Here is a 23,734-nt window from a genome sequence, read left to right as displayed (position 1 = left end):
TGTTTCTTGTTGCTGCACTGACCCAATTTCCCCACAGGGATCATGAAACTGTCATGTGCTGTAATGTAATGTGCCTGTAATATGCCACCTTATCTCTTCATTGATAGCGTCAAGCTGCTTCTGCAGCATGAGAGCGAGAGTCTGAGCGTCCGATTGGCCGCTGGGGGAAAGCATGGCTGAGCTAACGTCATCATCCATGTCGGACTCTGCATCGATGTCGCTGCCGAGGAGGTGGCTGACGCTGCCACGCAGAGATGGATAGTCCTGTTCGAACACCGCACACACCTAAACACATTATATAAACATGAGCTTTATGTTTCAAGTCTTCTTTTAAGAGAAACTGAACCAGAAGGCACAGCATGGATGAATTCTGACTAAATGCCTACATGTATAAAACATGACACTTAAATAAATCGGTGGAGAGTAAATATTTGTTATGAGAAGACATGGATGAACAGGAAACTTACATCACACAGCATGTCCATGGCAGCAGGTGAGAGAGAGACAGGAAGACAGAGAGGTTAGTAGAGAATGGGACGTCAAGCGTGAAGCACCGACACTTACTAGCAAAGCAGACATGAGCCTGGATTTAGCACTGGTAGGAGCTGCATGTGGTTAGAAGAATAGTGGAAATGTCCTCTTGTACATGGTTAGCAATCCTGACCACTGTATGTGTGTGTGAGTGTGTGTGTGTGAGGAACTGTGGAGTTGCTTTGGCCACATAAAAACATTATAAGCACCTTGTTTGGGTCATCTCGTAGCGCTGACAGTCTGCCCTTCTGTGCCCGTCTTATCACTGTTGTGCTGTAGTGGCCGTCTTGGCCCTCCACCATGGAGAAGCGAAGGTCGCTGGAGCTACCTAAGTGAGCCCTTTTTTATAACAAACACAGAACACATGACCATCAACAATGAACATGCTAGGGTGTAAGCAGAAATGTTATTGTTGGTACGCTTGAGCTGAAGAACTTCTGCATGTACCATGGGTGGGTTCCATCTCCAAATGCCCCACTGCGGCGTTTCAAATGGTCAATCTCGTTCCTCAGCTTCTCTATCTCTCCAATCAGCCGTTCCTAAAAGAAAGTAGAGGTGCATTCAGGGCAGTGGTAAAATTAAATTAAAGATGTTTTAATAAAGTAAGGTAAAAGCTATTTGGCACATACTTTCAGCATTGTATTGGTTTGTTAGTGCAGATGCATTGAATGAATAATTAGCCATTTTTGGAAATACTTTTTTTGACTTTCTTGCAGTGGTTTGATGAGAAGCTTGACACCACTGTCAAAAGGTTTTAGGTTTGCACAGCAAACAGACATAGACATTGTGTGAGACTTTCTTCTGTGCCTATTTCCGGTCTTCATGTTAAACTACGGCAACTAGCTGCTTACAGGTCTAAAACACAGCATAGAGATATTTTCCAAATTTTGGACTATATCTTTACGGTGTTACGGTGGCAGTTAGAGTCACAATGAGGCCTCTGTACTTTAGTTTTAGTTTGAAATACTCAATGTAAGGGTAAATGTAAATAATTTCGGTAAATGTATTTGGTTATGGGGGCATGTAAGTTGCACAGGGATCCTTGTCTTACTGACCCTGGTGTGGTGGAATTCCTCAAGCTGTTTCTGGCAGTTCTCGAGGTCTTGAATGAGGGAGTTCTAGACAAAAAAACAAATCATGAACCTGGGTCAAAACAAGTCCAAATACTTTTCATTTGGTCTGTGGGGCAGACCCAGCTGCTAAGATGAATGCATGTGCACAGGCCTTGCCTTGTCCTCCAGGGCGGCCATGCGTTCTTTCAAATGGAGCTGCAGTCTCTCATTGGACTCCGTGAGCAGACGATCCACAGTGTCGGATAAACGTTTGTTGTGTTCCTCGTTCATTTTCTCCCTCTGACGAGCCTGATGAGCAAGGGGTCCAGACAAGGGAATGACATGATCAAGTTTTTTCTTTGCTACACACTCCATGTGGGTGTATTTATGCAGCTAATTAAGCGTCTATACATGGATCAAAGGATGAAGTGTGTATTTAGCCGTGGATCACCAGCTGCCAGATATAGGTTGTCTTGGCCAACAATGGCTCTCGCTGCCAGGATGATTTAATTACAGTGATTTACGGGAGGATGAAAAACAGTTAAACGGCTTCTCTTAAATGGGGATCACTGTGTTTAATATGTGTTCTGCAGTAATTTCATTAAAGTAAATTAAGACCCACACATCTGCATCCTCAGAGAGCACATCCCACCTAAATATAGCAATGAGATCGCAGTGTGAGAGGGAGAAATTAGTCGTGCGTGAATTATTCAGAGTCTAAAGATAGCAGCCAATCAGTTGAACGGGGGATGGGGGATGGGGGTTGCGTTTGTGTATATATGTGGATTTGGTTAGGATTCATGCAACAATGCACTGGGTAAATGAAGAACTCTTCTCGTTTCCTGTGTGTTTGTGTATGTGCATGTATGCATGATGGAGAACAGAGCCAAGAGTCAAGGCGTCCAAATAATGTGCAGCATCAGCCCACACATACACTCATCAGAGGTCACAGAGACCCTGCAGGGCCAGGGCACACTCATGCACACACACCCTTCCCAGCTCCTGGTTCTTCTCCTCCAGTTGCGACTCCAGCTGTCTGAGCCTCTCCTCCACATTGCCATGGCGCTCCTCAGCCTGCAGGGGGAGACACCCACATATGACTTCAACTGCCTCAAAGAGATCTGTGCGTGTTATGCATCTATCTGAATCTGTGTCTTATGTCTGTAAATTAATGACTCCTATTTTATATTCGTCAGTGTTGTTTGCTATAACTTCCGCAGCTGTGTGTACATGCGTGTTACCTTGGAGAGCGCTGCCACTCTCTGTGCCAGTTCAGCTTCCACCTCTGGCAGTGTCTCGGCCTTCCTCATGGTCTGAGCCAGCCTCTGCTCTGCCATCTCCAGCATCTCCTGCAGCTGGCGCACCTTCTCCTCGCTCTGACACACAGACACATTCAAATAAAGAGGAGGGACTTTATTGCAATCACAAGAGAGGCATAATCAGTGTAGTGCAGCCAGCGCGTAGCAAGGACACGACACATGGGCACTCATTGAGGATGTTGCCGTGCATCCCTCGTGAAGCTGAACTCAGATTCACCCTGAACTACACGTGAACCTTTGAGCAGCATGTTCCTGCTCCTCATTCACTGAGTAGAACGACTCCTCAATACCTTAAATACATCAGTGCAGACAGCTGAAGCATGAAATATTAAAACACTGCCGAAGAAAAAGCGCAAAGAGAGCAAACATTAGCCTGAATCCACAAGTCGTATATCACTGTGCATCAAGACAAATGGGATTACTCTGGTATCACTTAACAACACGTTAGCGTTGTCACACAGTCAAAAAAGGTTGAATCTAGAAGAGTGATGAAACAACACATTTGTAAATGCCTTTTTTTAGCAAGTCAGTTTGTTACCATATCAATAAAAATACCAATGTGTTTGCTAGAAAAGCTGTTTTTCCTTCACGTTCTTACAAACACGTTCAAATATGACTTGGGTCATTTTGCTCTTACGTTAAAGAAATACCGTTTTTTGTCACTGATGTGTTGCTTTTCAGATAGTGGGGGCTCATTTATTTTAAATGAAATATGAGGGTGACATTAACTGAGACAGCATCAAAATTGAACAACTCATTCAATTTGTTAAACAGCTGACTTTTGAATGACTGTGAATTTACTATTTAGAATGATAATTACGCGCCCAGCAAGAAGTAAGGCCCATTGCATCCGAAGCGATCCATTTATTCATGTGTAATAATGAGGTGTGTTACCTGTCTGTGCAGGGAGTCCTTGGTGGCCAGTTCATTCTCCAGTTTGTCGTTGAGGTCGTGGATGTGCGTGGTCTCCCGCTGAGCTGCCAGGTAGCGTTTCTCTAATGTCGTTATCCTTTCCTCCATGTCTTCTCTCTGCGGGTGCAGAGACACACCATGAACAAGTCAAAATTATTTATTACAGTGTTAAATGTACTGGATATTTATGAATGCTTAAACCACCGTTTTATGGTTAACATAAAACATACTGTATCTTTATAATGTTTGACTGGCATACAAGACATTTTTTGTCTTTTATTGGTTTTGATGACAGAAAACGAAATGCACATCAAGCATGTTTTTATACTGGGTACAATCACTGTCAATCTGTCAAGTTTTCACCAAAAATATTTAGCCAATTTAAGCTAAAAACTTAACTTGGGTATCACAGTAGGTTGAGACCTTGAAGCTTTACTAAAGAAGGACCTGGTTACTGCTTATACATCTGTCCTGTCATTGCACATCTGTATTATGACTGTTTTTAAGCCCTTAACTTGGTAAATGGCCTTGTTTTTATATAGCACCTTTCTATCTACTGGCACTCAAAGTGCACAGACACATCTACCCATTTGCTCACACAAGCACACATAGCTTGAAATAGATTTATATAGTGCATTGTCAGTCCATCATAGCTCTCTGTTTCTGCCATGGCCATGTGTAATTAAATAAGAGCTAATATAGTGTAGTTCACAAATTTGAAATCTATAATGTTTTAAATTTTTTTTTTTTTTTTTTACCCTCAGAACCATGTTTATTCTGATTCGATCCTCTACTCTTACCTCTCTCTGTTCCCTCTGTTGTTTGATTGACAGCTCCTCGCTGCGGCTCAGCTCTCGGCGTGCATTGGCGAGCTCGGCCTCCAACTCGGCCACACGGGCGTTAACAGTGACAGAGTGCTCGCGGGTCTGAGCCAGCTCCTTATTGGTCCGATCCAGCAGCTCCTGAAGCTCAGAGACCCTGCTGCCATCATCATGGGCATCTATAGAGCCATTGGGCAGTCTCTGTAAGGTGGATGCATCAAATTAACAGACATGTACGCAACATGTATCGCAGGACTGAACTGCATGCTTATGTACACACTATTATTGGCAGAAGATATTGGGAGCTGTAGAATTTTGTGTGCCCCAGATTAAAAAGTGGTGGCTTTTGTGCACACGGGGATGGGTTATGTGAGGTTAGGTGGCCCTTTGTTGTTTTGAACTTGTTTCTCTACTCAACAGAGCTCAAAGTGCAGTTAATTCCAGAGCTCTGATTAAAAAAACCTTCAGGGACACATATTCAGACAGGCAACACAGTGGGCAACCAATGCTAGCAGGACCCCCTCTGCTCCCTCATGTTCTCATTTTGCCTGCTCATGAAGACCTCGCAGAATAATAAACATACTCAATACTGGGGGAAATAGGGCTAAATGGTGCGTGACTGTGTGATAAAACACATGTGGTGATTTGCTCAATTGTGTATATAGCCAGTTTGGCCATACAAACTCATTAAATGACTGTGGAAAGTGGATTATACACTGACAATGTGCAGTAATCTCTGGGTAAGACATGATCCCAAGTTGGTATTGGTAGGAGTTCCTGCCAACAACTGAGTATTTTCATTTGGTGGTGCTTAGGATAAAAATATCCCCAAAGGTTTCTACATCTGGGAGCAATAACTTAACACCGTGGTATCTAAACAACACTTTTCCTCCCAATGGTTCAATTATCTTCTCTGCGGCCATTTTTGATCATTGTGTCACATTTTCGCCCTTTCTTAACAGTAAGTCATTTTAAATGTCTTTTCATGAAAATAGAATGAGACATGACTCTGCTGTCTAATCATGGGGATGTTTGTTACTTGGGACAGACCCCAGCTAAATTTGTACTCGTTTAAAGCCTGCCATTAAACCGTGCAGGACAGAGCTGGAACTAATGCTTTCCTGTGACCTTTAGCTTTTTTACCACCTACTGTGTGTATGTTATATATGTGTGTGTGTGGGTGTGTGTGTGTGTGTAGATGTTAACATATAGGAGGAAGACAGAAAATCCGACAAATACTACAGACAGACATAAAATAAACCACAGAGCAGAAAAACAATCACACAGCCAGGAAGACCTTCCATGTAGGTTTGGATCCATCTGTTCGCTCCATTGAGTCACCGTCCTTCCTCTGCCTCGCCAGGTTCAACTGCAATATAGATTTTAAAAAAAGTACTCACAAAAACTCACAAATTGCCTCCGGTTTCTTTTCTCTTAATCAAACCAAGAAGAAAACCCTGACTCCTAAAATGAAACATGGCTTTCAGGCTGCCGGCATACTTCACAGAGGATGGAGGGATAGTTAGCTCCAGTGAAGGTCTGCTCCTCTTTTAAAACTCTGTGATGAGTGGAACTTAACAAGCTTTGGCTTTAAATCCCATGTTACCTGACTGCTGGTATTCTGCTTCAGTTGAGCCTGCTGTGAATATTTAACCTAAATATATCTTCAGATTTTTTCCCTCGATGACATTTTTATGTGTGAATGTTTTATGTGTGTGAACAGAGGGACTGAGAAGACAGGGCCTCTCACCCAGCGTGGGACTTGAAAGTGTATATGAGATCGGGCAAGAGGCTTCAACAGATGTCGGCTAGGGACTGAGCAGATGTTTCACCTCTGATAAAGCCACACATAAAGAGCGCGCAGTCACATACATGCACATGGCTGCACAGCTCACCTCTTGCGTGGTAGCTGCTAACTGTCCCTCCAGGGTGGCCACCCTCTCCAGAGCCACCCGGAGCCTCTCGCGCACCTGAGGAAGCATATCAAGACACTTGTTTAGTCCCGCAGCTCATTTCCTAGTGAACTCCTGTTACGATTAAGGGCCGCACAGTACAATTTATACTAAAAAAACGCTCAAATAATAACTAAACTACACAGTGTAATATCTTATTCGTGTGTAAACATATTGTCACATCAGATTTAGACTTGGACAGACTTGTCACACACTGCTAGCAAAAAAGAAATCTAGGTTTAAAATTAAAGTTAAATAAATAAAGTGCAATTGTATAAGCAAAATAAATAGATTTACATATATACAAATCTACAAGAAACAGAAGCAGAAGTAGCTATACACTATACATAGGAAGGATAAATATATCATATTGGTGCAATAATATGGAAATAATTGTTGTACTTTCATTTAGGTTGCCGTAAATTGTTACACAATTTCCTTATGTGCCCTACATTTGTCTCAAGTTAAAAGCATTTCAGCAACCATCTCTTCCATTTGATGGAGCGTTTTATTCCTGAGTTCCCTGAGTTCAAAAAGCAAAGAAGACCATTGATTGGAAGAAGTAAGAACTGAAAAGTTTTGGAAATACCAAGTCATGAAGTGAGGCAGTTATTTTATCTTCATTTGTTTTTAAGCACGGACCTCCGTCCTTGTTGAATGGGTGTGTGTGTGTGTGTGTCCACCTTTTCGTCCAGAGCCTTGTGGTGTTCAAACAGTGACTTCAGAGCTTTGAGGACCTCCACCTCACTGGAGACTCCAGGTGGCTGTCTCTTCACCACTGTCATCCTCAGACTGCGTTCGTGACGAGCCACCAGACACTCCAGGTGCTCCAACAGCAGCTACAGCGCACACACACACTTATATGAATTCATGCAGGGCCAAAGAGAATGCTAATTTCCACCTTCGAAACATTGTTTGTTTTCATCAGCATCACCACACACACACACACGCATACACATACCCTGGTGTTGTTCCTTTCAGCTTTCAGCTCCGATATTTCTTCCTCCTTCTCCAGCAGCTGCTCCCGGCATATATTCAGCTCCTTCGTCAGGGTGGCAAACTCCTACACAGCCGACACACGCATAACACACACAGACACAAGTTAGTACTGTTTTCACTGATAAACATAATGGGCACAACTTTTGTGCAACTGAGAATAAATACAGCTGCAGTCTCTCGGTGGAACCATATGTGGGTGTGTCCGGTCGATTTGGTGGCCAGACGCACGCACCAACGCCCAAGGTTTCTGGCACAGAACAGCCCTGCATGAGGAGTCTGCTCACACCTGTGTATCAGCAGGTGATGTTAAGGCAGTCTTAAATAATGTGCAGTCTGGGAAGGCTTCTTCAAGGAGAAAACTGTTCTTGTGAGAAAGATGCTCTCTGACGATAAGGAGGGAGGCTACTCCAAAACAAATTAGGGACCAAAATGGAACCAGGGTATCTGTCTCGCAAAAACTAAATCTGAGCTGTTCTCCCCTGCCTTCTTGTTCTCCATATATGATGCTGACCGATCAGTGCGGCCACTGATAAGATGACAAGCTATCTGATCAAGTGCGGCACCAGAAGTGAGACACACTAGGTGGAGCTGGTTGTCCAGCAGCCAGAGGGTTGGTGGTTCCAACCCCAACACGTGGATCACATGCTGTAATGTCCTTGAGCAAGACACAGAACCCCAAGTGTGAATCTTTGTACGCTTGTGTGAACGTGTGGGTAAATGTGAAATTGTGGGTGTGAAGTATTTTGGATGCAAATGTGAAGAAAAGCAAAAGCTAATACAAGTACATCTGGGATAACTGAGAACAGCAAGTGTCACTTTACTGTGTTTGACAATCAAATACATCCAGTAAATTCAGAAGAGAAAATGCTGTTTCTTTTTATTAATCTAAACAAATTATTCAAAATGAATTCCAACCACTGTTGGAAAAGTCTGTTTCCCTTGTGTGACAACTGGTTTATTGATGTTCATTCGTCACACTCCTATAGTTTTGACAGAAGGCAGTGCACTTTACCAAAGCTTTTAAGCTCTTGCAGCTCCACAGATGACAGAAAAACAAGACCAATGACTATGAGTGACTTGAAGTTGACCTGCAATGTTTTCTACTTGGTCTCTCAGTCTCTCAGAGAAAAAATACTGGAAGCACAACATACCAGAGAAAAAGCTTGGAATTTAAGGAAATGATTTGCTTTCTTGACAATAGTTTAACGAGAGGATTTATAAAACTGTCATTCATTCATTTTCTTGTCGCTTGTCCTCCGGAGGGTTACGGGGGAGCTGGAGTCTATCCCAGGGCTAACACAGAGAGACAGACAACCATTCACACTCACACCTACAAACAATTTAGAAACACCAGTTAACCTAACGATCGTGTCTTTGTGGGAGGAAGCAGGAGTACACAGAGAGAACCTACACAAGGAGAACATGCAAACTCTGTGTGGAGTTCTTCTTGTTGTGTGGCATCAGTGCTGCGCTCTACGCCACCCATCAAACTCTCATAGAAGTTTAAATTTGAATTAATACTAGAAACGGGCTTAACTGTCTGTGTCCAGTTTGCATCACTAACTCTGTTTAACCTGTCATGGCCTGTTTAATTAGTGCACTTTACTACTAGAATATGCTGTAGGTGTTTTAAGCTTTGCACACAGCATGGTTGTTTCCTACTATTCTCAGCATTTATGCTAAGCTAAGCTCATTAGTTTCTGGCTGCATCATTAGTGAATTTAAGAATCAAATTACCATTTAAATCTTGGCAGTGAAGTGAATCTTAAAACAAGAAAACATGTGTGTCTTACTTCATGTAGTTTCATCATCTCTCACACTACTAAAGAGAGCAGCACCCTGTTTTTACACCCCACCAGCAAAGCCTTATTTCAAACTTGATGGACATTTATGCTTCTTTGGAACTGTAAATAGATGGCTCCATTAATTTTAATAGTTTGAGAGAAGACTGAAATGGAGCTACAGCGTTTTTTTACGCTATATAAACTTTAAAGGCGTTTCATTTAGCAGTTTCTCATTTTGAGGTGAACTAGTCCTTTAAATGACAGTAGTAACTGACTACAAACTGATAACAGAGAACACAGTAATATGTTTGTTGACATAACTGACCATTTACTGCACCTCAACCTAATACAGTCAAATATTTTCTCTACGCTGATTACACTGGAGCAAAGATGGGGTGGCTGTTTGAGTACTCAAGTCCATGCATCTGTGTGAATGTGTATTTGTGTGAGTGACTTTGTGTGTGTGTGTGTGTGTGTGTGTGTGTGTGTGTGTGTGTGTGTTGTTTGAACATCTTTGGTGCTATGTTGGCATTTTTGTGTCGACTGGGCTTTTGTCCAAACCAATACACAAAGGCTTATGCTCTTTCTCACACACACACACACACACACACACACACACACACACACACACACACACACACACACACACACACACACATATTTTAAAGTCGTGGGGCTCCCTGCAGCTATGGCAATGTACGATGTAGTCTGACTGACTAAGAGATTCTTCCTTGAAGTTGAAATATTAAACATGTGTCTAATTGTAGAATAAGTGTAGCAACATATGAGAGGTGTTTGGACATATGTAATCTTAAGGTTGTTAAGAGTAGTAATAGCTAATAATGTAGTGATCTTAAGAGAATGTCTCATTTGCATTTTCCCACTGTGCTGAGTGGGCTGTGGTCATCCTGATGGGTGGGTGTGCTATGTATCTATGGTTGCACCATAGACTGTATCAAGATGGACAATAGAACAGCTCCTCAAAATAGCAGGAAAAATATCTCATCTCATCTTCTACTACCGCTTATCCTCACTAGGGTCGCAGGGGTTGCTGGAGCCTATCCCAGCTGGCATCAGGCGAGAGGGGGGGTACACCCTGGACAGGTCACCAGTCTATCACAGGGCTAACACAAAGACAAACAACCATTCACACTCACACCTAGGGTCAATTTAGAGTCATTATTAGCCTAATGAGCATGTCTTTGGAGGTGAGAAGAAACCCGGAGAAAACCCACGCAGACACAGGCACAACATGCAAACTCCACCCAGAAAGGCCAGAGCTGGACTCAAACATCTCGATCTGTGCTGGCTCCAAAGTCACAAGATGGTGCTGCCCATATCCTCGGGACAATAGTATCAGTTTAACAGTCTGTGGTTTGCACTGATATCAAAACAGAAAAGTCAGTGTTAGTTACAAGACAAATGTGTTATGTGTGACAATAAACTACAAGGCAAAGATGGATTATGTCACAGGGCATGAAAGTAGGATTGATAAATACCATGAGTTGCTATATAAATAATTTAAAATGACATTAATGTTGGAAATCTTATAAAAAATGTAAAGCATGTTAATATTGAAGTAAGCACGTATCATTCAACTGTGCTGAACAAGATACATAGAATATTTCCCGCAGCTTTCTTGACACAGCAGCATAATTAATAACATTGTTCTCATTAATCATGGTAGTATCAGTAGATACGTACTGATATCCACTTACGGAGCTAAGTTGCTGAAAATTCATTCATTCATTCATTCAATCATTCATTCATTCCATTTTTTGTAACCGCGAGAGGTGGGGTACACTCTGGACAACCATTCACACTAACACCTACGACCAATTTAGAATCACCAATTAACCTAATCAGCATGTGTTTAGATGGTGGGAGGAAGTCTGATTACCTGGAGAGAACCCATGCAGACACAAGGAGAACATGCAAACACCACACAGAAAGAGCCCAGTTGCTCAATTAACTGCACTTCAGATCCAAGAAAAGTGGCCACACGCAAATACTAAACTTGTGCAAACTCTTTGGATTTCTTTACTTTATTATTTACTCTGTGGCTATCAGCATCATCAAAAAAAAAAAAAAAAAAAAGGAGCAACCAGGAGGGAGCAACCACACAGGAAAGAGGGAGGAAAGGAGTGACAGGAGGAAGCAGGAAAATGGGTCAGCTTGTTCATTTTACTTTCTCTTATTCCAAAGGGGTGCACCAATAGACAGGAGCTCAGCCCAAATCCACCAACAGATGTTAGAGCTCACTGTCTCTTTCAATCAGGGCGAAAAGGCTCAACATGGGCCACCTCTCACGTTTCCTAGTTCCCATCTCTTCATCCCTTCATCCTTCTGCCTCTTAAAAGCTCTCAGCATATCCAAGGCTTCACTTAACGCTCAGAAAGCAGCAACCAAAAAACAAATGGGAAAGATGCGCTGACAAACAAATAAGATCAGCTAAAAGTATGAATACAAAACTAAGTGTTATATAACGGAACAGAGTGTTATATATAAAATATAACACATCACCGTTGAGACAAAAAGAACCATTCTACTTAATTTCTCATGAAGGCCTGTCCAATGTCTTCCCTCTGTGAGCCTCTACTGCATCTGTTCTCCAAGCACAGTATGCAATCCTAACCCTCCCACAAAACAACAACAACAAAAAAAAACATGTTTGCTCTGAAAAATCCCAGGCTTTTCTTTTTCAACTTCACACAAAAGTCAGACACAGACGTGGCTCATTGACAACAACGTCGACATCTGTCACAGAGTATCTCATACAGAGCTGGGAGAAGGTTCTGGGCGTATGGAGGAGCGCCCCGCTGCCTCCAACCACTACGTGAGATAGCAAGTGGTTACCAAACGCTGCTGAGCCTAGATATTGTAAAGGGATTTCTCTCCTCCCTTCCTTAAGCAGTTTGGGATTAAAGGATGGAAAAAATGCTGTGTGTGTGCACAGAGACAGGGAGGAGGAGAGAGATTGGAGTGCAGTCATATAAAAAAGAGCTAAAAATTGTGCATTCAGTCTCTCTCCCAAGCACAATCCAAAAAATATATAAGGTTTACAGTGAGTGTGGTTATACTTCTGTGTGTGTATGTGTCTTTGGCTGCATGATTGCAATGTGCTTTGAGGTCGGCACTATGGAGAATTAACCTACACCACACACCGAAGCTGTAAAATGATATGTATCATCCCAGGAGTAAAGGCAAAGCATTGCTACGTGGGCCAGATTTAATAAAAACATTTTCTTTCCCTTGTGGGGACTTTTAATAAACATAATATACGTGCAGTATGCTCCGCTGAAAACTCATATGCATGTACAACTCATGTTGATGTGAGAGTTTCTCAGTTATTTTCTTTTTGTTATTCAGCAGTAAAGCTGTGGCTGACGAGACTGTCTGTGAAGGCAGAGGATCTGCTTAGCACATTACCATCAATCAAACACATTACTTTTCCTCCATTCCTCCATTTCTAACACGCAGCAGTGGAATTTTCTCTTTTGTTTTAAATAGCTCTCAAGCATTCTAGTGAATGGAACAGTGGCTTTGCTCATTTCTAGGAGTCAATGTGCAATTGAAAACCCTTGTGCACCTTGATTCCACTTGGGAACTTAACCCAAGGCCCCTGATATACACCAATCAGGCATAACATTATGACCACCTTCCTAATATCATGTAGGTCTCCCTTGTGTCTCCAAAACAGTTGGGACTTGTCAGAGAATGGACATGGGTCTTCTGAGGGTGTCCTGTCTGTCTGGAAATGGAATGGTCAAGATGGTCAATGTTATTTACTTCTCCTGTCAGTGTTCATAATATTGTGCCTCATAAGTGTACATATACACTGTTAGCCTGGATTTTATATCTAATTAAAGATTTAATTGCAATACGCTTAAAAATCTAAGTTTGATGCCATAACTGTAAAATCTTGAGTGAATTCTACTATTTAATAGTAATTGGTGAATGTACAAATAATTTCAAGTCAAATGACCTTACATTTATAAGTTTTTGTCAGACCACACCTCTATTTAAAATCCACTGAGTTATGAGAGACCCCTGTAGTTGCAGAGTACTGGACCATCTGCTTTAAAAACTATAGGTAAGTTGTCCTTTTTTTTTTTTACTTTCTACATGGCTACACATACCAGTTCATACACATGTACATTCAGATACATAATACAATAATAAATAAATAAGTACTGCAAGAATTTTGGGAAATGATCATTTTTCATCACTCAGCTTTGCCTGCTTCCTAGTTTTCTCACTCTCGTAGCATTATGTGAGCAATACCATATCACTGTAACAGCTTTCACCGTCTTAGATCCCACACCGGGATCTCGACTGAGAGGCGACGGGGTTCAGTAAGGCAGGGTCTATGCCTGCCAGGATAGAGACGCCTTCCAGATGATTTTCTTCGCTTTTTTTTCTTCGAATTTGAAGCTAAAACTTATAAAATAAAACACAAAAGCAATGTCACTTTGTTTTTTCTTTTTCTTTTCCCCACTATTTAAAGGTTCACACAACACCTTATAGATATTAACTGGACTAACTGGGGAAATAACTGAATATTTCAAGTGAGTTTGAATTAAGTCAACCTGGACTTAAGTGCATTGAACTTAAAGATATTAAGTGTAATAATTGTACAAAACAATTGACCTTGTAAACTATTTATAGTTAAGTCAACTTGGAATTTATTTAGCTTAAAGATGTTGAGTGCAATAGTTGACCTTGCATAGAAAATTAAGCTGAGACAACTTGGCATTTAGTACCTTCCAGTTAGATGTACTTAAGTTTTCATTATATATTACTTAAAGTTTTTGCGGCAACTGCTTTCCTCAAATGTTTTAAGTAAATTCAACTTATCTGGGCTTAGAGTGTAGATTCATTTATCACAAAACTGTATTATTATCCATATATCAACTGTCTGTCTGCTGCATCTCATATACAATATTTACCTTTCTGCTTCTACAGAGACAATTGAAATGTCAGGAAGCTCACTTTGCTTCTCTGCAGCTTGTTGGAGAAATTCACTAACAAGTAGACACATAAGAGAGAGAAGGATGGAGAAGGAAGCTGCAAAACTGCACATTCCTACACTTTACTGTGTTGCCAAACAACTCCTGGATCTTTGAAATAATTCATTAAGTATAAATCGATGACAGCCAAAGTGAGGTCAAGCAGTGAGCGTCAGCTGGTGGGAGGAAAGGAAAAGTGGAAAATACATGACTAAGCATGAAAGGAAGGAGAGTGGAACTGCCATTAACTTGTTCACACATCGTATGATTCACGGGCTGGTGTTGGGTTATGTGATTTTGTTAATGCTAATAAGATAGTTTTGCATAATTGCACATCAGCAGCTCACAGCTTGTATTTTGCCAAACTAAAAACGGAAACGCACCCTAAGTAAAAATTTAATTCAGCATTTAAAAGGTGCCCGTTAGTAGGACATATGGATTTAATTTTTTTTAAGTTTAGAAATAATTAGTGGAACAAGAAATCCTCTGACAATGTAGCACAAACTGAGGAATTCATCAGATTTCAAGAACTCAAATGTGGCTGTGACTTCCCTTATTACAGTCACTAAACTCACTTAATCAGTATCGCTTTTTCTTTTTTTCCATCAGGAAGTACAGTCCACTCAAGTATCACAGAAAGGTATGACTGAATTCCTGCAAATAGAGCCAGAAGCCAAAAAAAGAAAGCGTCTACTCTGTAGAAATATGATACACATTCTATGAAGCGACTGCAAAATAAGAATCGATATTCACTGATGGAGTTTCATCTTTTCTGATTAAAACCACAAACGTGTCCATTTGCAGTGGGGAAGCAGAAACAAAAGATATTTTATTTTCATTTCACCTGGACGCACCAAAAGACACTAAATGTGCTCTGATGTGAAGCCCAGTCATTCACTAAGGAGCGCCACGGCAAAGATGAATGCGGGTTCAGGGATTGGAGAATGAGTGAGTCCCTGGGGAGATTCAGATATCACAGCTCTGTAACTCTTCACCACTGCAGAGGTGGCAAACAGCAGAGAGGTGGACTCGACCTTCCTCCGTCAGACATCTCACACACACACAAACACAGGCGCACACACACACACACACACACACACACACACACACACAAACACATACAAAAGGACTGAGGCACACGTCAACACACAACACCTTGCCTGGGTGTTGGCCCCATAAGTAAGCTGTGAGTAATCGGTTGCCATGACGCCACCTTTCACACTCCTGCAGATGCTATGGCAACGGCTCATTAGGAAAGAGTTGGAGCAGCAGACAAACTTTGCATGAACATTTCATCAGGCGAATGCAGATGTACTGAGCTGCACATCCACGCAGATGAAAACAATAAAACACAAAGATGAGAAGCAGCTCACAGATATGCACCCTGACAGAACTGAAAATTTTCCTGAAAGTTGTTTGATTTCTGGGCCAGTTAGTGTCAAATTAGTTTGAACAAACTGGCGCATAAAGGATAATGCCAAAGACGTGCCGGTTCTAGACATCTCTAAAACACTGGTAACAGAAGTATAAATATAACTCAGCAAATCCCACTTTGAACACCATGAAAGGGGGGATTTCTTTCTTAAATAGAAAGCACAACGTGTAGGCCAGAGCCCAGAATAGCATCCATTCATGTATCCAAGTTTCCTTCATCAAAACAAAACAAAACCTGCACCAGAAAAAAGGGACAAAAGCAAGAGAGGAAGGATGGGATGGGAATACTTCCTCTCTTTGGATGAAAGGAGCCGCACAAAGAGTTTTTGTTGTGCATCACTGGAGTCTGTCTCTCACACATGTGCTGTAATAAGCATATGGTGAGTCAAGTATGCACGACAGTCTCAGAAAAAGAGAGAATTCCCCAATCACTTGCATGACGGATATTTATCTCCATTATTTCCTTTCAACAATGGAAGTTGAAAACATGCAACTAACCGCATCAACCAGTGAAGAGCCTCATTGGAGGGGGTGTGCCTGCACTTCTAAACCGACAAGCTGTTTGCATCATTGAAAGGTATTAATCACTGTTTTCAGCTTGATTGAGGCACAGTGGTATGAAAGAAGGAGGAGGGAGAGAGAGGTGGAGAGGAGGCCGTATCTCAGTCCTGGAAAAGAGTCATCAGCACTGAAATCAATACTCAGGCAAGGACATGTGGAGACCGCAGAGAGAGCTATTTGAGCTGGAGGCAATCCTTCACTGGCAATATCCACAAACTGTACGGGTGCCGAGTCCCTACCTGATACATGTAGGTGTTAAAGTGGGTCCCATTCTGAAGGTGGATCTTGACAGTTGGGTTCATGTTGAATGCTAAACATATCAGATCCTTCAAATGGACACCCCATAAAAAGAGAGACAGACACAGGTGGCAGGTAAAGAAGGTGAGGACGGTGGAGAGAGGGGTAACTCCTCAGGATCCTGGCCGACAGTGACTGTAGCGGGGCTTGATGAGACTCCTGCACTGCTCCCTCTGAACCTTCGCTGGGACAACAGCACTCCAGGCTAGTCAGCCTACTCTAACTACAGCACGGGATGGGAGAGCAGGGAGAGGAAGGGTGAGGAGAGAGAGGGAGAAAGGGAAAAGGGTCGAGGGATGGATAAACACGGCCAGGCAGAAAAAAAGAGCGGGAGAGCCGGACTGAGGTAAACATGCATCATTTTGATGAGCGAGAAAGACAGAATGAGAAAGGGAGGACGAGGATGGAGGGAGGAGGAGTCAGAGCAGCTTGTTGGGATCAGCTGATGAAGGAAGGAAGAGGTTGGGTTATGAAAAGGACTTGGGGCTCTGGCCACCTGTTCTTGCACTTACACGCGGACGTGAAAATCCCGGCACTCAGAGCTTTAAAGTCATATTTAGTTCTAATGCCAAGAAATTAGCATGAAATTAAATGCTCTATTTCCTCCTAATAAAACTCCAGTCAGTGCTTACTCAACACAATTTCAAGAGACCCATTTTCCTCCAGCGTGACATTGTGCGTGCTGATTCTTTCTATTTATAAACGGTAGCCTGCTTCGTCCTGCTCTTGGTAGAATTCCACAGAGCATGCACTTCAGTCTGAAACCCCGTCTAGTTCTTTTATACAGTAAGAAATATGACTTATCATCACAGTGCTGGTTTGTTTTCTGCAAATACTGATGTCATTTGTTTGTCATTACGAATTGCTTTGAGCTCAGTGGTCTAATAAAAAACATACCTCATGAGTGTGGTACTTTTTTGGTGATCACTATATCTTTTTGCTATCTGCAGCATGAGACTAGAGACAGTGGCTTTGAGGACAGGAGGAAGAGCTGGAGGTGAAGATGTTGAGGTTTTCTCTGGGCGTGACCAAGATGGATAAGATCAGGATTGAGCATGTTAGAGGGATGGCTCATGTGAGGTGTGTTGGAGATGAGGTTAGAGAGGCCAGGTTGAGATGGCTTGGACATGTTCAGATGAGGGATAGTGAATATACTGGTGGAAGGATGCTGAGGTTAGAGCTGCCTGGTAGGAGGTCTAGAGGATGACAAGAGAGGAGGTTTAAGGAGGACATGAAGCTAGCTGGTGTAACAGAAGAGGATAAAGAGGACAGAGCAAGTTCCCAGCAGATAGGATGTATTGTCACAAGATGGTCAATGTCTCTTAACTTCTCCTGTCAGTGGTTTTAATGTTTATCTCACCCATCTAAGTTACACTGAGGCTTAAAGTTATGTATAATTAAAGGCGAGGCTGCTTTCAGTGCCAGGTGGATACTTCTAGCTACTTTCCTCTGTGTCACCTCCTTCCTTCAAGTCCACTCAGGCTGTAAGTCTTTGCCCACCTCTAAATTAAAAGGGGGTTAGGAGGAGTCAGGCATGGCCAAACCATTTGATAGGTTAACCTCCACTTCTGTAGCTGTACGGCCTTGTACATTTGTATTATATAAGCATAATGACAGCAACGACTTTGATCCTGACACCTATTCCACTAAGATGCATCTCTGTTAAAAAGGTTTGTGTTTCATTATTCACAGAGCTCACACAAAAACTGACTCTACACTTCACTCAGTAAAAAATATTAAAAAATGCGCCTTTGACATCATAACCACTGGGAGTAGCGGTGCATAAATGTAGAAAAAGACTGGAAAATGGTCCTTGTCTACTACTACTTGCTCTCACCTGGTTGTCAAGGAAACAGGGGTTCACAGGGGAAGAGAAATGGAGAGAGCAGAAGGTGACTGTGTGCAAAAAACAGGTCTCCTAACGTCAAAACATCTTTTAATGACTGTGGTTCCAGCACTAAGGGACAGCAGCTGACTGCAGGTTTAGGCCTCAGCATCTTTTTTTGAGTGGCCAAACACACTGGTCACCACTGATGTCTAGGTGAGTGGAGAGACAGAGACCCCTGCTGGCAGAGGAGGGTACACAACTAGTAGCAAACCAAACAAACTTACACACATGATCAGGACAAATAAGCACTTGACAGAAAACCAGCTTTCAGCAGTAGGCTTCCCTGAGTGAAAAAAGTCAAGTACTGCACATGTAATTCTTCAGGTCCTTAACTGAGAAGGAGATGCAGGAAAAGCAGTGTGACAACAAAAGCTGGTAATAATTTCTCCTTGACATCACTTCGAGACACACCAGGCAGAACCTGGGATTTATTGTCAGAGACAGAAACTCAAGGCAAATCAACACGCAAACACTAGCAACCAGCAGCAAGGAAAAACGACATATTTGAAAGAGCATTTTCTGCAGCATAGTTCCCAGAAGTGGGAGACCTCAGATTTCTTTTTTTTTTTAATCTGACAGCCTCTCACAATGTTCTCTTTTTCTCCTTTTACCTCTGCCTCCCCTCCCCTTGCTGCTGCATAACTGCACTTGATTGCTTCTTTCACACCCTCTCCTTCCAACGGCTTGCTTTCTCTCATCTCTTCTTTCTTCTCATGCTCTTCCTCTCCTCCTACCTCTCTTCCCTAATTTTTTTTTTTCCTCAAGCGTGGCTGATCTCAGCTGAACCTTCCCTCGACAGAGAGCAGCCATTTTACACTGTAACATACTGTAACATGGAGCAGAGGGCACCATCACATGTCACCACCTCTATATACACATTCAGTGCACTCCACAAAATAAATTCACAAGTAGGGACAAAAAGCAGGGTTAGGTTTTAGCGCCATCACACTGAATTTCAACTCCACACAAAACATGTTATAATGAAAAGAGACTTTCTTTCTTTCTCTAAAAATATAATGCTGTGAACATTAGCCTTAGTTTCTAGTCTACTCCAATCCTGAATCCGTAACAGTAAATATGATTTAACGCACAGACTGATCCTAAAAACCCTTGTTTCTAGTCTTTATGATGAGATAAGTGTTTTTGCACCACATTCCAAAGTTTTCACCCAAATTGCATGTAAATCAAAACATTCACATGATGAGGAACTGCACAAGGCTACTTTTTCTTTTTAATAAAGAAGACAACTACATTGACTTGAATGAAACAAGGTGCGTTCAACCAAAGCCATAATTTCTTCCCCTTTGTTGCCTAATCACAACCACAGAGAGTCAAACACTTTGCACACCTGCCATCCACCCTCCTCAGCCTCCTCAAGTCGAAGACGGAAACTGGAATTGGATAGGGAGGGAAATAGTCTGAGAGGCACAATAATGAGCATCTGGATTATGAAAACTGAATATTAGAAAGTTACAGCATAACTGTAGTAGTGTGGAAGTGATGGGTTGACATCTTTTCTATTCAGAATTAGGTGCTTGTATTCCCACACTGCCGTTTAACCCGCAGATATCACACACAAGATTTATCCGTCCCGTTTCATCGTCACCTTCCTCACCGCCCCATTCTCTTGCTCCTCCTATTCCCCTCATTTATTTTTTTTTCAGTCTCTTCCATCACCTCCTCCCTTCCGCCTCAGTCTAAAGCACCCGTGTCAGCTCTGCCTCTCTCTCCTCTGCTGTCCTCATCATTCAGTCGGAGCGTGTGGCTTAGCTCTCTCCGCCTCTCCTTCACCTTGCTCCCTTTAAGCTCCCGGCCAGCCCAGAGGGAAGCCCATTACTACCACAGTGCACACAATCATTGCAAACAGCACCGTTTGTTTATACGGTCCCTTCTGAACACTCCATGCAGCACCAACTATTCTGTCCCAGAAACACAAAATACAGCAGTTCTACCCTGTTTATTCAGAACAAAAATGTAAACTCTAATGAACTTAACTAGTTAGTCGGAGAAAATGCAAAGCTTTGGTCAAGTTTGACTTATTATTTTAATATATACACTCCTACTCCACACAAACACACTGACTAATTTGCTGAAAAATGCACAAACTAACACACACGTACTCCAGAGACCACGCAAACACACACACTGACTCCGTCCCAGCTGCTCTGTTTCTGCAGATGAAAGTGTATCATGGTTCTGGAGGAAAGCAGGAGATTCATCAAACACAGCTGTATTAATATTAATCTTCGCGCTCTGAGTAAATAAACTGCTCCAAGGGTACGTCCAGCATAATTTTCAATAATCTCCCCTCTTCCAGATCCCTCGTGCAGCTAAAAATGGCTGTGAGTAATGAGCAGCCTAGGTGCGTTGGTGCATGTTTGTGGAGGTCAGGAACGCTGCTCTTGCCCTTCACAGAGCGCAAACTGCAGTGGCAGGGTGTAACCCTACACCGCTGAGAATGTAAGTGTATGCACGTGTGTGTGTGTGTGTGTTTTTTAGGAACTGTAACTGTAATGACAGGGGCACAACAATCGCTTCTCCCGGTGTCTGAGAGTAAGGCACCACATTGCTGTCCTGTCTTCTGCCCTTCTTACTGGAAACACATGAATGGAGGCATATTATGGAATTGAATTAAAGAAAATGAAAAGATATGGACAGATTACAATGTACACCGATCAAGCATAACATTATGACCACCTTCCTAATATTGTGTAGGTCTTCCTTGTGCCTCTGAAACTGTAATAACTCATCAGAGAATGGACATGGGTCTTCTGAGGGTGTCTTGCGGTGTCTGGATGTTGATAACAGTATGATAACAGTAACGCTAACAGAATGTTGTCGGTGGGGTCCTATGGGTTGAGGGGAGGGATTACCAATTTTTATAAAGAGAAAAGTGAAAGAATCAAGATCAGAAGCAAGCACTGCGTTTTTCATGAAAACAGAATGTGGGATTTAGTGACATATAGACATGAGCAGTGTTGAGGATCAAAGGGTTACCTGGCCGTACATAATCAAATTAGAAAAAGTCTTGAGTGGTGGTAACTCAGAAAAATACGGATGCAGGGGTTCTTCAAGGAACTGTCTCTATGTCTATAAAACCTTTATTTAATTCTGAGCTTGCACTGCTTCTGATCTTCCAATCAAATTGAGGTGCATTGCACTGAACATTGTTGCATATGGGATATAATCCTGTGAAAATGTTGATCTTAAGCTACATTCTGTGTTAGAGACCGAAGCTTTCAGTGAACGTTTGTCCTCCTGATTCTGCAGAGATCCGGACATCAGGACATATAAGACTCACACACACACATACAGAAGAAGAGGCAGCAGAACACAGCTCTTTAAAAATGATTCGCCTCTAATCTGGTCTGTCCTAGGATGGCCATGGTATGAAGCATTACAGCACTGTGTGTGTGTGTGTGTGTGTGTGTGTGTGTGTGTGTGTGTGTGTGTGTGTGTTAGTGTGTGCACATCCATCACAAGGCGCTGGATGATTTATTTATGAAATGTGATTTTTCTTTCTGGAGCTCTTCAGCCTTGTAACTCAAGCTCACACACAAACACACACACACACACACACACACACACACACACACACACACACACACACACACACACACACACACACACACTGGTCACTCTCAATCATACTTTACTGTTACACTGATGTACAGTATTTGCTCTACCAAGAAATTATTTTGTTTATTTTGGGACATGAGGATTTAAACCCTCTGTGTGTGCATGCGTGTGTGTGTCTGTGTGTGTGTGTCACACATATTTTTTTTGATGGGAAGCAGACCGTTTGTGCCTCCTTTGTGTTTATATGTGCAGTTACTGTAGCAGTTCCTTATTTCCCCACCAGTTTAATCCTCCACATTCACCCCTTTCCTTAATGACTCACGCTGGCAGCTCATTTACACTGATGCTTTTTATGTCACAGTGTGTATGCACGCTCATATATTTCCAAACTAACCATAATCCTGAACTGCCTCAGGGTCATTCTAACACGGTCAAATAATTGCTTCGGTGTGATCAAGTTGTATGTGTTACACTCTTCAAGCACAATGGGTGAAAAAATGGAGGAGAGAGGACATATTAGGTGGGTGTGGCACATATTGCGTGAGTAACTTCTTGTGCCACTTTCTTTGCTTTGTGTGTGTGTGTGCGTGAAGTGAAGTGAAGTGAAGTGAAGTCAGCCACACTGAGTGACTGAGTGAGCTCATCTGTTCTGGGGGTCTATAAATATTGTAGATGCCATGTGCCTGCAGTAGACCTTCTCAGCAAGCTACTGTATGATGTCATCCTGGCACACCTCTAACCAACACACACCCACACAAAGATGTGCTGCAAAAGCCCAATATCCATGGCAATGCTGGGGTGTGGCAGATAGGGATGCACAGCTGTTTAATGACACCAACTGCTCAAACTTCTCATTGCTGCGTTCTTCTTCTCCTCCGGCCATTACTTCCTCCAATAAATTCCTTTTGATTGATTTTTACTTTTTTTTATTGTATTTGCTTTGTCTCGACCACCCCAAGAGTTGAAATTGTTGGTCAATTAAATAATAATCAGCAATAAAGAATGTTGATCATTGTTTAGTGATTGTAATGTGTTATTACTGAGTGTCACAGTCCTGAGTTCTGAAATATTAACAAAGTCTTATACAGCAATAAGTATGCAGACATTAGAAACCTGTGAAAATGAGAAGTCATTTTTCCGAACTGCCTGACATTTTAATAATGAATCAAGAAAATAACAGATAAAATACGTAGTGGTTACTGTCAGACCATTGAATATATGCACATCACAAATCAAGAGCTTCAGTGGTGTGTTTTTTTTTTTTTTGTCTTATCAAGGTCCGAAAGGAAAGATATGTAATTCTCTACGAAAGCCCGCTCACATATGAGCAATAAGAGCTCTTTTTTTTTCCCTCAAAGTGCAGTGTTGTCACCTCAGATTAGGAGGGTTCTGGATTCTGACCCATTGACCGACTAGGGCCTCTCTGTGTGGACTTTGCATTCTCTCCTTGTGCCTGTGGTGCTCCAGCTTCCATTTACATTACAGAGATGTGCTTGTAAGGTGTGAATGTCAATGGTCCCCCTGCATTAACCCTGTGATGTACTGGCGAACCCTGCTCCTGCTGGAACTGCCCATCCCCAGCTAGAACAAACTCCA

The 23,734-nt window shown here is 42.2% G+C and overlaps 1 protein-coding gene across 11 annotated transcripts in view; it reads right to left on the bottom strand.

The window, feature by feature from the left end:
- Positions 1-23,734, bottom strand: part of ppfia4 (PTPRF interacting protein alpha 4) — a 51,854-nt gene that overhangs the window by 9,152 nt on the left and 18,968 nt on the right. For 6 of the 11 annotated variants that reach the window (XR_007112607.1, XM_047582890.1, XM_047582891.1 and 3 more), the window contains exons 3-15: positions 7,549-7,650; positions 7,271-7,426; positions 6,531-6,605; positions 5,933-6,004; positions 4,615-4,836; positions 3,797-3,931; positions 2,825-2,959; positions 2,574-2,657; positions 1,761-1,892; positions 1,587-1,649; positions 979-1,070; positions 741-870; positions 89-285 (exon numbers count right to left, since the gene is read on the bottom strand). Coding sequence is in view for 10 of the 11 variants with exons in the window: in XM_047582890.1 (XP_047438846.1) it covers positions 89-285; positions 741-870; positions 979-1,070; positions 1,587-1,649; positions 1,761-1,892; positions 2,574-2,657; positions 2,825-2,959; positions 3,797-3,931; positions 4,615-4,836; positions 5,933-6,004; positions 6,531-6,605; positions 7,271-7,426; positions 7,549-7,650 (1,595 nt within the window). In the remaining variant the exon portion in view is untranslated. Of the gene's footprint in view, positions 1-88; positions 286-740; positions 871-978; positions 1,071-1,586; positions 1,650-1,760; positions 1,893-2,573; positions 2,658-2,824; positions 2,960-3,796; positions 3,932-4,614; positions 4,837-5,932; positions 6,005-6,530; positions 6,606-7,270; positions 7,427-7,548; positions 7,651-16,613; positions 16,991-23,734 lie in introns of those variants that run through there. The other 5 variants (XM_047582892.1, XM_047582899.1, XM_047582900.1 and 2 more) reach the window with 3 other exon arrangements.

The sequence above is a fragment of the Mugil cephalus genome, chromosome 4 (genome assembly GCF_022458985.1).
Source record: "Mugil cephalus isolate CIBA_MC_2020 chromosome 4, CIBA_Mcephalus_1.1, whole genome shotgun sequence".
NCBI lineage: Eukaryota > Metazoa > Chordata > Actinopteri > Mugiliformes > Mugilidae > Mugil > Mugil cephalus.
Note: the sequence above shows the minus strand (reverse complement) of the source record. Positions and strands in the feature narration are given on the sequence as shown.